The 17,894-nt window shown below is 34.7% G+C and overlaps 1 protein-coding gene across 4 annotated transcripts in view; it reads left to right on the plus strand.

Annotated features, from left to right (window-relative positions):
- The window catches only part of PIK3CB (phosphatidylinositol-4,5-bisphosphate 3-kinase catalytic subunit beta), a 113,624-nt gene that overhangs the window by 69,170 nt on the left and 26,560 nt on the right, over window positions 1-17,894 (plus strand). For all 4 annotated transcript variants that reach the window (XM_035334498.1, XM_035334502.1, XM_035334499.1 and 1 more), the window contains 9 exons: window positions 1,631-1,856; window positions 3,445-3,668; window positions 6,720-6,902; window positions 7,141-7,311; window positions 8,253-8,330; window positions 13,040-13,291; window positions 13,847-13,943; window positions 14,865-14,995; window positions 16,833-16,886. In XM_035334498.1, the coding sequence (XP_035190389.1) occupies window positions 1,631-1,856; window positions 3,445-3,668; window positions 6,720-6,902; window positions 7,141-7,311; window positions 8,253-8,330; window positions 13,040-13,291; window positions 13,847-13,943; window positions 14,865-14,995; window positions 16,833-16,886 (1,416 nt within the window). The remainder of the gene's footprint in view (window positions 1-1,630; window positions 1,857-3,444; window positions 3,669-6,719; window positions 6,903-7,140; window positions 7,312-8,252; window positions 8,331-13,039; window positions 13,292-13,846; window positions 13,944-14,864; window positions 14,996-16,832; window positions 16,887-17,894) is intronic.

The raw sequence follows: 17,894 nt of genomic DNA on the forward strand, positions 1-17,894 counted from the left end.
AGCTAGCATTAAAATAACTCACCTAAGGTTATTAGACCTTATTGATGTCTTCCTTTTTCAGTCTGATTCCACTTAACTTTATTTTTGTTACAGAAAATTCTTAATCTCATGCTTGCATTTGTCTTTATATTTTTTTTTTCCTGTGAAATATATTGTTAATGGAAAAATAATGTGAATTTGTTTTAATGACTTGCAGGTTCTTTGCTCTTCCTTTCCTCTCAGCTTTAATTTAGACACATCACTCTTAATTCTTCCTTTAGTACAAATTTCACTTGTAGGATTTTAGGCATAGCATTCCTTAATTAAAATAATTTCTTTTTCTTAAGGGGTATAGTAAGTATCTGGTTGCCTTGCATGGAAGAGGTTACTTTTAACCATTTCCTTTGGTATGGATTGAGATTGGAGTCTTGCTGTTAGGTAATGCCATCTAGTAATAAAGTCACAGACTGTTGAAAAAGGGCTTGTTATTAAAGCTTGACATGTGCAAAAATACTTGCTTTAAAAACTATTTATATGTATATATAAAAAAAAAAAAACAACATGTATGTAAGCACCAACAATAAGGGACCCGTTTGGTTTTCTTGATGTTTGCAACACATCAAACCTTAACATGCTTATAAACAGGTACTGTTGATACTTAGCTGCTTTTCAAAGAAAAGGAGGACTTTCATGGAAATCACTGAATTTAAAACAAACAAAAATGAAAACGTAGCATAGTGTATTAACAGCTTTGTTCCCAGCACATTGCTGTGACAAGCGCTAATTTGGGGACATTTGGATTCATAAACAGAGGACTTGAGAGCGAGTATAAGGAGTTTGTCTTGTATGAAGAACAGTTAAGATTAAAATAAGTGGGGAAAAAATGAAAAATAGGACAAAAACATCCTCACATACAATTTTTAGTAGTATTTAGATAAAAGAGAGTTCTATTTTATTTCCAAATTTAATTTCTAGTAAGAATTTATGATGGTTTCTATTGGTGTTACTGAAGGTGGAATCTGCTACGTAAGCATTCGTTTCAGTAAAACGTTCAGTGCCCTGTGGGTGACTTACATGTCTTGGTGACCTGCAAGTAGCTTACAAATAAATTTAGTCTGAGCTTCTGCAGACAACAGGGAATTTCTTATTCAGAAATCAGTTCTGTAGTGGGAACACATTGACCGTATATTACAATTGTCACAAGGCCAGGTGCAGCTGGGTGCGTGTGTAAAAATCAGGTATAGACATGTCTTGAGGAAGGAGGATCTTTGGTAGGAAGTGATGGGAACGGGTGGAGGAGAACAACAGTTTGCTGGTTGGCAGCAAAAACATCTGCTTCCAAGATCAGTAATGCTTTATTATCCTATTGAGTGACAGGCACAGTCCTGCAACTTTTCTGGAGATGGGACTATACAGTGTCAGTCCCAGGATGAGCATCAGGATGAGGGTTAGCACTGCTCTTCTCACCACCTCACATTACTTGTCCCTGTGTACTTTTAACCTCTGGAATGTTTATGCATACTAGTTACTGCATAGAAATAACCACAGGATAGAAACTAAAACCAAGACAAAGCAAATGTGTAATGATATATAGGGATAAAAATGAACCAAGTTATCAAACATGCTACTTTTTTTTTTTTTTTCCCTCCAGCTGTTATGGAAGCAGGCACATAGCTATCCGCTCTTCCATCTCCTTATGGAGATTGACTCTTACATGTTCTCCTGTGTGAATCAAACTGCTGTACATGAAGAATTAGAGGATGAAACACGAAGACTTTGTGATGTTAGACCCTTTCTTCCTGTCCTTAAACTAGTGACAAGGAATTGTGATCCAGGAGAAAAGTTGGATTCCAAAATAGGTGTCCTCATAGGCAAAGGTAATTACATTTACTTTTCATTTTTCAAAGCATTTGTTTTGTAAGAGGGTCTTATTTGCTAACAGTGGAAAAAAAAAAAAAAAATTCCTTCTCTTTTTGTCCCTGACAAAATTTCCCTTTCTCAAACAAGTATTGATAAAGTTTAAAATAATTTAAACACTAAAGATGAAATGTCTGAAAGTTGGTGAAAGCTACTCTGTATTGCAGTTCAGCACTATGGTATTACTATACAAAAGGAGCAAATTTTATCTTACGTGATGAGAGAAAAATTTATAATATTATTATAAAATGATGGAAAGCATAATTCCTGAAAAGTGTTATCATCTAACAACAAGCTGGATACACAGAGGGAACTAGAAATTACTATGGGTTTGGTATACATGTTTTCTCAGTTGGTTAACAATGTAATTCTTGGTTTTGCTCTCAATTGTAGTGCTGATTTTCAGCAAACAATGAAAAGCTATTTTTAAGGGTTTTACAGTAACTTGTTCTTGATGTTATTTCAGAATTTTCAGCTTTTAAATTAGTCTGGTTATACAGTGAAGATTGATAGGGTCATGTGAGGTCGTACCTCTTGTTATAAGACAATGAACCATTGTTAGCTCTTTTATAAAGACTGCAGGTTTTGTTTAGATTTCAGCAGTACACTGTCTGCCTATTTGTTAAAACCAACAATGGGAACAGTTAGATAGTTTAACCATTCAAACATATTCTGACACATTCCATGAGATTCATATTCTTTGGTTGGATATTTTGCTTACTGTAGCTGCACAGGGTCCTTCTTTCAGCAACCCCTATTCTGTATCTCAGTAGTGAAAAATGTCTTCCAGTCTAAGCTTATACACTTAGTGTTTCATTCTCAAAGCGTGTTTAGTGCTTTTTGCAATTTGGACAATGTCCTTCAAAGTTTGGGAGAAATGAAAGAAACACTCTTGCAGGTCCTAAACTTCCTGAAGTACTGAAAAACCACAGCTGTGGGGGCTCTCCACTGCGTATTCTTCGTTTATATATTTTGGAAAACAAACTTTATTGGACTTGGATTGTTGAACTTTTGGTCCTGTCACTTTTACTTGAGTAGAAGGTTTATTTTAATCACTTGGAAAAATCAAGAATAAATTTATCTATTTGCAGTCCCACTCTCCTTTTTTTGCCTTTTAAACAAAATCTAAAAGACACTATCATCTTTCAGGGGGTAGAGGGGGAAGATGATAGCTTAAAAACACTTCCTCCCACATGCATTTGTTATGATGCATTTACTGCGCTTTGTTTGCATTGTCTCGTCAGGAGAGACATTAAACTTCCCAATCTATTTCAAAATCAGGGTGAGGTTGAATTTTCCATTTAATGTTAAGCGAGGCATTGCTTCCTGCTGTTTAAATAATCATGCTGGGCTGCATGGGAATTGTGAAAATAACTTTGCAAGTCCACTGATGTACAGGAGGAAGTACAACCCAACTCACTTTTGAGCACTCATTTTAGATAGAATATCTGAAGAAAACCTTACTTTAAGATACTAAAGTTTGGGGAGGGGTGGTGAATAGATAATCTGTACAGGTAGGTACAAATCACTTTGACTGTACTCTTGTAGGTCTCCATGAGTTCGATGCCTTACAAGATCCTGAAGTGAAGGACTTCCGAGCTAAAATGCGGAGAATCAGTGAGGAAAAAATTCAGTCACTTGTGGGTCTTTCCTGGATGGACTGGTTAAAGCACACTTACCCACCTGAACAGGAACCTGTTATCCCAGAGAACTTCCAAGATAAGCTGTACAGTGGAAATCTTGTAGTGGCCATTCATTTTGATAACTGCCAGGTAGGAATGGTTATTCATCATACTTAATGTGCTGTTCTTGATTATGATCTGAGATGGAATGTGATTGATCATGCAGAAGAAATAAGAGTATCAATGTTACGATTTTTGATTCGGAAAGCAAATTCTTTTACTGGGTTGACTGACTTTTGAAAGAAAGGGAGGAAGCCAATGGACAGTCATGAACTGAACTGATGTCAAATTGTAGTTCTACTTTTTTTGCTTTTAAAGTGAAAATATACAGCTCTTACATTTTGTATTATTTCATGTTTATTTAAAACATAGAACATACTTCCAAGTTGTCACATTTTTTTTGGCCAACTATTATTGTGTGATTTCACTGGGGATCAGTTGTTGGTCCAGGAGATGCTGATGAACTGGGAGACGCTGTATTTAAAACATTTCTTTATGTGCATGATTCATTTTTTAACATCTTTAGGGTTAATCTGCTAACAAGGTTGAGAAATAAGTGCAAAAAAAGATGAATTATTATTCCCTAAATGAACAAATACTAGCTGAAACCAAGAGTTACCTTTTTGTTTCTTGTAGTCCAGCTAACAGACCCCATAGCTTATTTTTTTAAAGAAAAAAAATTAGTTTCCTCATAAAACTACTGTACTTTATTATTTTGATGATAAAGTTGCTATGATTCTACCCAAGTCTACCAATTCTCATCCACATTTTTACACTGTTCTTTTTAATAACAGTGAGGTGTTAGCATGGGGAACCTTAAAATCTTAGAAGTGTGCAATATATCAGACTATTTTTATTGTCCATTTTGACCCAGTTGGTAGGTACTGACGTTGTGATGATTAAACTGATTTTATTTACAAAGCTTTATTTCTGATACTTTCTTTATTAATGCTAAAAATGTGTATATCCAAAATAAGAAATCATATCTGACTCTGGAAACACTAAGCACGGAGATGAATACTACACTCGGTAACCAGTAAGGCTAGCTGATGTTGGGTACGTAGGTGTTTTTACAAAATCAAACAAAAACCACAAACAACATAACAAAACCCCTACATCTTAGTGGAGGACCTGCAGTTTTGCAGGAAGAACAAGAATATGTATTTGTCAGCTTTTATATACACATGATAATGGTAAAAAAGGAGTGCAAAAGTTCATGCTGGTACAAAATGCATTTGACTGCCACTGTAATAGCTTAGGCTGCTGACATTTCAAATGTTTCAGATGCTTCTGCTGCCAGTTCTGACCTTCAAAGCTATTAACAGTTCAAATCAGAGCTGTTGTTTAGAGCAGTAAACTCTGTTCCAAACTACTTGCACTGACTACTAAAAATCATCTCAGGAGAATTAAATAGGAAAGTATCTATACTGTTGTGTCCTTTCTCCAACTTTGTGGGAAGAAAAGGTTTCATTCCCTGTCTACTCACTGTCAGTTATGACAGGAGAAGAAAGCCTTCACTGTTTGGCAGAATTCAGAACAGGAGAAGCTGTTGTGAGCCATGCAGAAACTGAGAAAATTAAAAATGAATTTTGTCTGACTTTACACAGATAGATTTTTTCCATTGGGACTGCTTGGCTTCTTACTGCTAACCTTCTGTATAAATAAAACAGGAGTAGTAAGAATGAGAGTCAGATGACACTGTTTGTAAATAACTTCTCTTAGCATGTTTACATGTTCATGAATGTGTGCACAAAAAGAATAAAAAGCAAACACCAGAACTTGATGAAATCAACATTTGCAAATACAGGTGTGCAGAACATAATATGGTAGATGAATGGAGAAGAAAGATTTCACAGAGGACCTTCATTTATGTTTCTTTAAATGCATGTAAACCTTTCTTTTCCCCTAGTTTAAAAAGCAGTAACTTATTACCTTTACCTTCTTAAAATCAGAAATCAAAACTAAAGATACTATAGAAATACATAAATAGCCTTTAAAAGCTTGATTAGAATTTTGCTTTGGAAATGCAGGATTTCCACACTGTATTCAGAATGCTGTGGGTATTTACTGCCTGTTTTCTGTACTGCCCCCAGATTAGATGGTGTTTCTGTACATAAATCACATTAACAGCTTATTCTGCTTTATTACTTGAAATTTTATTTTTCTTCTGATATATAGAGGATAACTAGGTAGTGGCCAAAAAGGAGAAAAAAATGACACACCTAATACTGATAAATACCATTAAATCTATACATTACTTTTTTTTTTCTCATTCACGTTCTAAAATGTAAGGTTCTAGATCAACAAACTGATATAGACGCCTTTAAATCACTGTTGAATCAGTTATCTTCAATAATTGAGACCAATCCTGTGAATGTGAACTTGTTTTCTAATAATTTTAAACATACACATGAGCCACATGCACATTTGACTTTGAATTGTTCAATGATGCATCTAGTATAACAGACAGTAACTTAGTAGAAATTGTAAGATGAGTAACAAACTCAAATTTAATTTTATGAATTCGAAACAACTCTTTGCAGCTTAATTTTAATATAAAGATCAATTTCTTTTCAGTAGAGGTTCCCCAAATGTGCTACTGATACACTATTGATTCTGTTTCAGTAAAATCTAAAAATAACACAAAAATCTGAAATAGTTTGTTCAAGTTTGTTTTATTTGAATTTGGATAAAGTCCTGCATTCTTAAAAATACCTTTTAAAAGGTATAACTTTTAAAATAGCTTTTATTGCTCCAGTCACGCTGAAGATGTCAAGGTTAAAAATGGCCTATTTTAACACGTGAACAGTGTAGAAAAGTTCAAGTAGACCATTTTTTAACTGAGCAGTAACACTGAATGCTCAAGTTGGAACAGAGATACATATGAGAATATTTAACTGTAAGATAGCTTGAAGTTGCACAAATCTGTATCAGTTATATATTTCTTGGAGGCTTGTTTTTAAAGATTTATCCAAATACATCAGAAACTCTTTAAAAAATTATCTGAATTACTTTATTTCTAATATATTCAGATACTTTTGAAAACTTAAGATTTTATTCATTATGTATGCTACAGTTTAAGCCTTGTATGTCTGATGGTGATGAGTTTGATATTCAGCATCCCTGTTTGTGTTTTGTTAGGATGTATTTAGTTTTCAGGTATCTCCTAACATGAATCCCATCAAGTTGAACGAGCTGGCAATCCGAAAACGTTTGACTATCCATGGAAAAGAAGATGAGGAAATTGACCCTGCTGATTATGTGCTGCAAGTTAGTGGGAGGCTAGAGTACGTTTTTGGTGATCACCCATTAATTCAGTTTCAGGTACATAAAGCTCTTTCTAACTTAATTTAATGATTAGTTTCTAGAACCTTGGCCAAAATTTCACCATACATCATACATCGAATGGTGAGCAAAGCTGTGCTTCCTCATGTCTGCTGCACTTTCAAATTGTAAAATAGTTATGCACCATTTCCTTAGTATCTTTGTAATATAATACAGCTTCTTTGATTTAAAAGATGTAGGAATATTCCATTAATAACTATTTTCCATGGTCTTTTAGTATATACGCAACTGTGTGATGAACAGGACTCTTCCTCAGCTGACTCTAGTTGAATGTTGTACCATAAAGAAAATGTGTGAGCAGGAGATGATTGCCATAGAAGCTGCCATAAACCGAAAATCATCCAACCTTCCTCTTCCTCTGCCACCAAAAAAAACAAGAACAACAACTGTAAGTTGATGTGGAGAGTTGCAATATCTAAAAGGAAAAGAGAATTGTGGAATACAAATCACAATGCCTGGGATTTCTGCTGCTACTTCAGTTTCCCAGTATAGGTCTCCTTGGTCTACTCAGAGCCCCCAGTTGCTTGTCAGAAATAGCAGGCCTTGTGGCTTTTGGGATAATTTTTACATACTCTTGCCTCCTTCTTGCCCTCTTCCTGGCTTCCACAAAAAGACCCACCGTCCCCTTTTCATTGCTGTTGATTCTACTTTTAACCACAAGCCAGAAGAGCAGGTAATAATCTGGTACCAGCAACTGGAGAATTTACTGCAGAGATCAATATTCTGCAGCTTCAATGCAATGTGTAGGCTCCACTAGGTTGGACAGTGGTGGTCACTGTTCTCTTATATTAGCCCATGTATCTTGCATGCTGTTGCCACTTCAGTGACGGCAACTTTGATGGCATCATATAAATCTATATGATCATCATATATATGATGGCATCATATAAATCTAACTTTTCTTTTAATGTGGTGCTTTCCTTATTGTTAAACATACCATGGATTTATGACTCAGTTATAAGTTCTGTACTGCTGTTCTAAAGAAAGTGGCTTTGCTCTTTTAAATATTTAGCATATATTGAGAGTATATAATACATTTGAAGGGTTATTATGAATTATCAGGAAATAATATGCAATGAATGTTCTTTTTTCCTCCAGTATCTTCACCTGAGTGTTTTTTCTACTTTTCTTTCCCTTTAGAGCATCTGGTATGCTTGTGAAGTTATGATAACAAATTCATTTTTTAGGATTTCAAATTTATATTTAAAAAAAAATAATGTATTTTTTAGTTTGTATTTATGGCTTTCCTGAAAATGTTTAGTTCATAAAATAGGTCCAAATATGTTACACTGATCATGAGAAAACTTGCATCTTTGTTTCCCTCCTCAGAGCGTATGGGATGTTTGCAGCCCTTTCAAGATTACTCTGTTAAAGGGTAATAAACTAAATACAGAAGAAAATGCCAAAGTAAGTAATTACTTCTAGTTTCAGAAGACATTCTGTTCATCATTTTAATGCTTTTCTATGTTTAGTGAACTCAGAATGAAACCAGTTTAAGTTCAGTGAAAGCGTATTTTCACATGGTTGTATTGGTGCTATTGCTTAAGAACTTGCTTTATTGCTAAAAGTATTGCTTTATTGTCTGAAGTTGGATATGCACATTAGAACATTATTAATTACAGACAGTATGAAATGTGTGTTCATGGGATACTTGATTTTTTTTTTAAGATGATATCTGTAACTACTGGTATGGGTATGATATGAGCTTAGTCAAACTAAGCTGCCATAAACATCTGACAAGCAAAAGTAGATTAAATACTAAACACTTTCATGGGAACTTAAAGCAATTTTGTACTCCAGAATAAATTCTCTGTGAGTCTAAGCACTGGTAGCATGCTTCTGTACAGTCTGTCTTTTATTGTCTAAACATGCTGAGTAAACACACACACATACAAAAGAAAGCTGTAGTAGCACTTCCTGTAAAATGTACATGACTGGGCTACCAACTGTTTTACAGACCACAAGTTGTTAACACGTGGCAGTTTTTTGCACAATTACTTTAAGACCTCAAAAGACACTTGCCATCAAAATAGAACAGCGTTAAATTCCTTTATTTGGTTTGACAAACAATTATTTAAGTAAGTTCAAAAGAAATTCAATTAGCCATTGATGTTTGCTGTTCAGATGCTTTGTTGAAGATACCCAGTGCATTTTTATTCAAAGCTACTGTCACAACCTCCGTGTACATCAGGAATACTTCATGTTACTACATAGCTAAATGGACCTTAGTTACACTTTTACTCTCTTAGACAGCGTGGCTGTGGAAATGGATGTCTGCAAAACCAGAAGTTTTCTTTTTCTATATCTAAACCATTATTTAGTATTCTGTATCTAAACCATGTCTTAGTATTATCTTCTTAGCCTTACACTCTGTAGACTCTTAGGGCTTTGAAATAAAAGGGAAGGAGGAGAAGGTGGATTCCAGAAGCGTTGTAGCTTTCGTATATATTTATATATTTCAAATATAGATATGTATATACCACACATGCTTATAAAATATGAGCTTTGATTAATTACAATATGCATTTAGAAGAAAAAGAAAATATGTTGAGGAAAAACAATGAAAATTAATAGTTCTTTAGTATTGATTCTTGTGGACGCTGTTTAAGGAGTATTTTGAATGCATTGTAGTCTTGAAAACCTAAGTGCCGTAGTTACTAAATTTCATGCATTAATCTTGCAAGCTTGGGCATATTTCTCTGCGTTGTCTACCTACGCTGTTGTGGAATTGTTTCACTATTGAGAACATATTTGTTTCCTAGTTCTGATTCCTTAGAATGTAATATTTAATTCACTGCTATTATTCCCCTAGTTTCACTGTACTTTGGACCAAGCCAATATTCACTTTTGCTGAAACCACTAATTCATAAGTGCAGGGTTTATAGTGGGGGAAAAAATGTTTGTTAGATGGGGTAGCGCTCTACCAGCGTGAGCTGTGTTGAGTATTTTCACCTAGAGCACCAGTGACTTCATTCAGCTAACACCCAATTTTCCAAATACATGATGTCTGAAATTGCTTTTCTTTTTTCTTGCTATTTGGCTGCACCATTCTAACATACTATTTCATTCATTCAAAAAGGAGTGTCAGGGAGATAAGAAAAAAAATCCACTCCTTTATATTTAACAGGAATGGAAATCATAAAATTAGAACTGGTCAAAGGCAGGCAAAACAGCAATGTGTTTCAGAAATACCCTGGCTGCTATGTTACTATCAAATTTTATTTGATCACTTGAATTTTTCGCATTAAAGCATCTTTTTATAATTACAAAGTGAAAGAAACTTCCCCAGTCAGAGAAGTCTGGTGGCGTACAAAGTGATAATATCAGATGTCAAGAAGTCAAAGAACAATATCAAAAACTATGCAAATGTGAGTTTAAAACCCCAGTTTTAAATAAATCAGGTAGATTCTAGAACACGTACTGTTAACTGGTTTTAAAGCACAAGCAGAGAATACACTAAATGTAACCATAGTGCCATAAGATAGCTTTCAATCAGCGAAGGAATTTGGTTGTAAATTCAGTTGAACATAAAATAAATCTCCAAATTTGTTAGTAAAGCACCATCTGGTGACTTGTTTCAAAAACACTGTGAACCAATTTTCATAGGTTCTCTGGCATCAGCCACAGACAGTATTTCCTTTTTGAAGAATATAATGCTGCAATCTGTAATTAGATTTCGAAAAGAACTGTAAATGTAAACAGGAATTTTGACTGCATGAATATATACATACATAGTTTCATATATGTATGCATGCACACACAGTCTGTATACATCTTAGATTGTCTGAAGTAAGATTTCTTTGAAGTGTATTCTCTGTTTTATGGATGTTCATGTAGCTATTCATAACTCACAGTGGGGAAGCATGCCAAAAATAGGTAAAAGTGGCTTTTATGAGTATCACTGGGACTCAAGTGAATGTCTTTTGAATTGAATATTTCCTGTCAGTGATTGGGAATAAAATTGGGATTAGATGTATATATGCAAGTCAACTGAATCAGTTTAATAATGAATGTTCCTATAGCTCCTGTGTCAAGGAGGAGTGAAATTTACTACAGAGTGTTCTCCGAGACCTAATACCTCTGCCTCTGCTATGTCAGCAACCTCTTGATCTGTGATAGTAGTTTAGTTTTATCCAGAAATTACACTGAATTATGAACATCTCCCACTTTCTCTAACAGTGCTCAAAAATAACAATAGCTTAAAGTGAATGTTAGGAAGGCTGTTTAGGGAACATAAGGAACCTGAAAAATCAATTTACCTTTTACTCCTCTAGCTGTAACATTGATAACTTCTTTTTGAAGGTGACCAAAGGACTATAGACTGTTTCTCCTTCACTGCCTATCTTTCTCCATTGATATTTTGAATGTCACCTAAAAGAAGTTGACATATTTCTTACTTTGTCATTTTGGCAATGAAAAACGAAGACCTCCTTGTCATTCTTACTGAAACTACCACGAGTATGGAAACTTGGAAATGTGCAGTTTTCTGTGTACATATGTTATTAAACAGAAATGCAGGAATTAGCCACATCTTAGCATTGACCTATAATGTGTTTACTTTCAGTGCCAATAACCCCATCTTTTTCTCTTCTCTCCCTTCGCCTTTCCTGTTCCTTGTTTTTATAGTTCAAGCTAGCCGGTCTTGTTGGTTTCTGGGTGCTAAAGACAAAACAGAATTCCTGGGAATTATGTACGTTATTATTACCATTACAGGTGATTTCTGATGTCAGTCATCAGTATCCCTCCATACGTGTCTATAAACAGTTGAAATCAAAAATGATTTTTTTCTTAAGTTGGAAAAACCCCTAACTTTTCTCTTCTTAGAAGCACAAATTGGTTCTAGCTGGAGATTAGAATTTAGATTTCGCGCAAATAGTCTCACCTTTCTCATTCTGTTGTTGTTGTTGCTTGTTTCCTATGCTTTCTTTCAGTGTTAGGGATGTTAAGTTAAAAGCCTTTATATATGAATTTATTGCATTTATTACTACAAATGAGAGATTATTACTAGCTGTATGTGGCAATATAATTCAGTATTACAAATCGGCAGTCAATGTTACTTGAACAAATATATTTTGATTTGGCTATCAAAATGCAATTTTTCCATCTATATAAACAGTCAGATGGGAAGAGGCTAATCTTTTGTATAATTTGGAGTTACTTCTGCTATTGAATGGTATTTGATCTGCCACTAAATTATTCTACTCCAATTAAGTGTGACTCACCTTTGTTTTTTAAAAATAGGTATAAAATACCTCTTCTGTTACTCGGCTGCTCGTTTTAGCTTCTTTAAAATCTGGACTTGTTTTTTTTCAAGTTATCTCTGTTGTTACCATGTTTTAAAATGTCCTCAGACCAAGAATAATTAAATGTATTTGAGGTAGACTCCGGTATATCTGTGTTTCTAAAATATTTTGGTGAGAATGCATGGGGAGGGGAAAAGGAAAGGTCCTGATGAGGATGCATAGCTAATTCAATGATGAAACAAGGAAGAGTTACTGTTTTAGCATGCAAACTATTTACAATTTCTGTTTTCTAGATGAAATCAATATAAAAGCAATTTAGTATTGATTTAGGCATGGAATATTTTCTGGAGGAAATAAGTCATATGAAAAGCCAGGTGTTATTTTTTATGCCCGTCGTTGAGTAGGTTGAAAAGCATCTCAGAACACAGATTTGGGGGGGTTTGTTTTCAGCAGAGGTAATTTCTATGGAAAGAATTTTCTATAAAAATACGGAAAATTCCTATAGAAAAAATGCCATGACACTTCTTATTTTCCGTAGTATGTCTTACTCCTCGTCATGTGTACAAAGCAGCATCTGTTAAATAGAGTGCTGGCTGTTTCCGTTGTCATTAATAGATGGAATCTTCTAATTTTAGTTTGTACAAGTAATTTCTTCTTCCATAACATGCTGGCCAGAAACATGAATAGCAAAGTAAAAAGAATTTGTTCTCAATAATTGTTTGTTTAATTTTAAAATCTCAAAATTCTTGTTAGTTTTCAAGTTAGAAATATCGAATAAATGTATATATGTATGTTCTGTGTAGTATTCTGTGCAGAATTCTGTAGGCTTTGTGGCAAGTTGTAATATTTTTTTCTCTCATTTCTTTATTGCAGGTTCATGTTAGGGCTGGTATATTCCATGGTACAGAGCTCCTTTGTAAAACAATTGTAAGCACAGAAATATCTGGGAGAAGTGACCACGTTTGGAATGAAGTACTAGAGTTTGAAATAAATGTCTGTGATCTACCCAGAATGGCAAGGCTATGTTTTGCAGTTTATGCTGTGATGGATAAGATGAAAACTAAAAAGTCAACTAAGGCAATGAATCCCTCCAAATACCAAACCATTAGGAAAGCAGGAAAAGTGGTATGTCTTTTTTTTTTTTTTTTTTTTTTTTTTTCCTGGGTGTACTTCTGAATTATATTTCACTAAATATTGAAAAATCTTTCATTGTCTTCACTTCAGTGTTCAAGAATACGAGATGAAAAAATATATGTATTTAAGAATCATGTGTATGAAAAATCTCATGTTGGTATGAAAAAACACCTTTTCTTACTTCTCGGACACTGAAAAAGGCATCAACGTTTTGGTTATAAGCAAGTTGGCAAATGGCTGCTTAACAAATTAGGTTTTTAAAAGTTAGTTTTGTTCTAACTCGTAGAACTTGAGAGAAGTTCTGATGGGAAAAAAAATGAACATCTTGGCTCACATTCAGAGAAACATATTTTTTTTACATTGGCAGAGTGGCATCCTTAAATTAATTCTTACTGTCTCAAAGGGACTGGAGCACATACTGAAAACTATGCTTCTGTTTAACTGCTTTTCTGAAAGACAGCAATACTAAAAAAAAAAAAAAAAAAAAAAAAAGGTACCAAAACTCTGGCATGTTAGTTTCCATATAATTTTTTTTTCTTTTAACAGCACTATCCTGTAGCCTGGGTAAATACCATGGTATTTGATTATAAAGGACAACTGAAGAATGGAGAATTTGTACTGCACAGTTGGTCATCATTTCCTGGTAAAGTTTAACTTTTAAGACTTCTGTTTGAGATAGTTGAGACTAAAGAATACCAGTATCAAATAGTAGAGTACTTACTACATGCGTGTCCAGTTCTCTTGTCATCTCTTTGCTACTCGTATTTTTTTACGTGGATAAATATATAAAGTCTTAATGTCTTTCATGAAAGTACTGTTTATCAGGAAAAAAGAAAGATGAGAGCCTGCTTGAAAATAGTATTCTTAGTGTTTTGTTATGGAAAGAAAATCTCATGAAAATAGAGATCCACGTGTATACCTGTTGTTATCTGTTTTTTTAAAAATGCATTTTAGTTTTCATTTTGTTCGCTGTGCTATGTATCTTAAACTAAACAGGGTAGCTATATTGTATTTGACAATATTGGAGTCAGCAAAAAATGTGAATTAGAATTTGGTTTTTAAGGCTTCTTTCTAAATGATTTGGATTGATTAGTCTGAAATCTGCAGTCTGAAAAAATTGCAGTCTGAAATCTGCAAGTCACTCTTAATTTCATCCTGAGAAATACTGTATCAACCTGGCTCTAATGCTGGGAAAAAAAAGTGGCTTAAAAATTTTTACTCTTTTTCATACAATTTGGTAGTCTATATACAGGTTTACAGAGACTGATCTTATTGGTACTACATTTAGGGATTTGGCTCAGATAGCAATATCCTAGTTTCCCTTGATGTTATGATTCTTTTGGAAAGAGAAAATATTTTTTTTTCACTGGTGATAATCCAACATCTGTGAATGTAGGATGTACAGATAGTGTATACCAGAAATTCAGTGCATTGTAGAAGTGCAAAACATGTCTCTGTCTACTGTGTAGAGTAAGCACTTTCTGAAAGGCAATGACTCAATAATATTTATTTATTTTAATAGATGCCTGGCCTGCAGTATTAATTTTTCTGTCTAACATTTTAGATGAACTTGAAGAAATGTTAAATCCAATGGGAACTGTCCAGACTAACCCTTACATTGAAAATGCAACAGCTTTGCACATTAGATTTCAAGAATATTCAAAACAGCCTATTAATTACCCTCCCTTTGATAAGGTAAGGTGTGACAGAGTAGTCATGAATGCTTGTATATAAATAGCTATTTCTTCCTTTCAGCTCTGCTTTTTCCACTGAACTCCCCACTTCCTGCAGTTGTTTGAACTTGCACTACATTATACCACCCTCTGTTGGTGCAATACATGTTCTTGTGATAAAACAGGATTGAACATACTGTAAGAGCTAAAACAGTGCTGACTAATTGCCTTCTTCGTTTTGGTTAGCCAATTTACTCTTCACGCAGGCCTTTTTATTTCTCAGTTTTATAACTGCTTTATCTGTAACACTTTAGGGTTCGTTTTGCTCATTACACTAAGTAGTTTTTTTCTTTAGAAAATAAATGCTTTATGCTGTTTTCTTCTAAAAATAGCAGTGGAATGTGGAAGTGTTTCTTAACACTTGTTAGTTCTAGTTGCTTTGTACCTGAGGTACCAAGGATGTTAAAGCATTGAGGTGAATACAGACAAAAGTTTTTACTAAGTTATTTTATTTATTGACCTTAAGGTAATGTCTGATGGCCCTAACTATCCATTGTAACTTTTACTTGGCTGCCTCTTGAACCTTACCTGAAAAATCTTGTATATCAAAGTAAAATCCCAGAGCATTTTTATAAAGTGATTGCAGAGCTGGTAACGAAACGTTCAGTGAAAGTATTCACATTTGAGGAACTGCCACAAAATGTGCTCTATTCTGCTCCTTTCCTTTTTTCTTTTCTTTCTTTTTTTTTTTTTTTCAGTAGCTTTTGTTTCTTTTAATTCCATAGAGTTAAGAAACTGTTAAGCAATAAACTCTAGTATCACTGGGAAAATCAGAGCACTAAACTACCCGATTCATTCCATTTCTGTGGATGTACTGAGATTTCTCCCTTGGAAAAGAGGGCAAGATACCCAGTCTCAGAAAGATTCTCTTGGTGAAAGGTGCAGTTAAATCAGGAGCAACATTGTAGCTGCTTGAATTATGTCATCTGAGAATCTGCTTTTCAGAATTGTCTAGAGGAGACTTGCTTGGTGTTTGGCTGCTTTTAATTTTCCCCATGTTTTTGGTTGTTTCTGCCAAGATAATGGAGAATCAGATGCCAGATCTTTATTTTAAGAAACGTAATGTCTAAAAATAGATGAATCTTTGGATCACAGCATCAATCCATTTGCAGTGAACAGCTGTTTTGGGGCTGAGCAAGCAGAAGTGCTGTGACAACTCATAAGAAAGTTGTTGTCTAAGGGAAGAGTCGCGTATTGGGCTGATTAATGATCAGTGCTGCTGATGCACCAGTGAGGGGCTTTCAAATCAATTGAACCAAGATGAACTTGCAGAAACTTTCAAAGTGTATTTGCAAGTAGAGTAAAACTCTAAGAAGCACAAGGGGGCAAGCATCAAACAGGATTAGGACATTGAACTTCACTTATGATTTTGCACAGTATGTGAGTGGGCTTTGCAGCCAAGTAGCAGATATAATATGACATTAATAAGCATTTCATACAGAGGAACTAAACACCTGCAACAACAACAACAAGCAGGTGTGCCTTGTTAAGGAGTTTACCTACTGGATATTTGGTCTCTGATTAGTGAGTCTTCTGTGGTTTCCCATGTTGTCTGATCAAAGCTGATAGAAGTCTTCTCCCTCTTTATCCAATTTTAGATGGAGAAATACTTTCTCCATGCTATACCACTGTATATACATTATAATAGTGTTGTAATTAGCTAAAAGATAGCAAAATCTTCTTATCTGCTTCATTTTTATAGTGCTCATAACTCTTTAGAATACTTCATTTTTATGATCCTTATTCTTTCAGTCAGATTTGTATTTAAATCTAATGTATTTTAAAACATCTTTTTGCAGATACTTGAAAAGGCAGCTGAGATTGCGAGAAGCAGTGACAATGCTGCAATGGCGGTAAGCATGTGCTAAAGGCAATATTTTAAATTTAAATAAGTTGTATGTATAACAGGTGCATAAATACACATTTTTTTTGTCAGGTGGAAAACCTGTGCAGAATGTTTTTTTAACAATAGCTGTTTGTTTCTGCTATCAGTCCTGATTTTACTACCATCTTTTCTCAACTTCATTTTTTTTTTCATATTCTATTAATATAAAGACCTTTGGCCAACCTCTTAAAATTACTCTGAAACTTCCTTTAGCTTTGTGAAGATAAAGTTGGCTTTGGTATTAAAAGCTTGCCGTGTTGTTTTTCAGAATATTATCTTGAAACTAATTTACTCCCTTCAACTGCTACATCCTTACTCATATGCAGCAGTTTTTCATCTCCCATTAGTTTATGGAATTCTGTTGTTGCTGATATTATTGCTTTAATTTCTGCCCTAGCAGCTTGCATAAGAGTATAAAAGGACAGAGGTAGTAACTAAGCCAGTGTGAAGATGCATTCATGCAAATGTTATGTTACTGATTCAGAGAGAGAAAACAGAGCTAAATGTCTGGAAAAGACAAGTCTGGATTAGAAGACAAAAAATATATATTTGTACACTTAGCAACCACACTTCCCTTTGGTTATTGTTGGAAAAGTGTCTTTTGGCTTTGTTGTGGTTTAACCCGGCTGGCAGCTAAACACCACACAGCCGTTCGCTCACCCTCCCCCCTCCCTCTCTGGGATGGGGGAGAGAAACGGGAAAAGTGAAGCCTGTGGGTTGAGATAAAGGCAGTTTATTAAGATAGAAAATAATAATGATAATAATAATAATATGTACAAACAAGTGATGCACAATGCAATTGCTCACCACCCGCTGACCGATGCCCAGCCCAACCCCGAGCAGCCGGCCCCCCCCAGCCCGGCTAGCCACCCCTATATATTGTTTAGCATGACGTCAGATGGTATGGAATACCCCTTTGGCCAGTTTGGGTCAGCTGTCCTGGGTTTGTCCCCTCCCAGCTTTTACTGCACCCCCA

This window comes from Oxyura jamaicensis, chromosome 9, assembly GCF_011077185.1.
Source record: "Oxyura jamaicensis isolate SHBP4307 breed ruddy duck chromosome 9, BPBGC_Ojam_1.0, whole genome shotgun sequence".
NCBI classification, from domain to species: Eukaryota; Metazoa; Chordata; class Aves; order Anseriformes; family Anatidae; genus Oxyura; species Oxyura jamaicensis.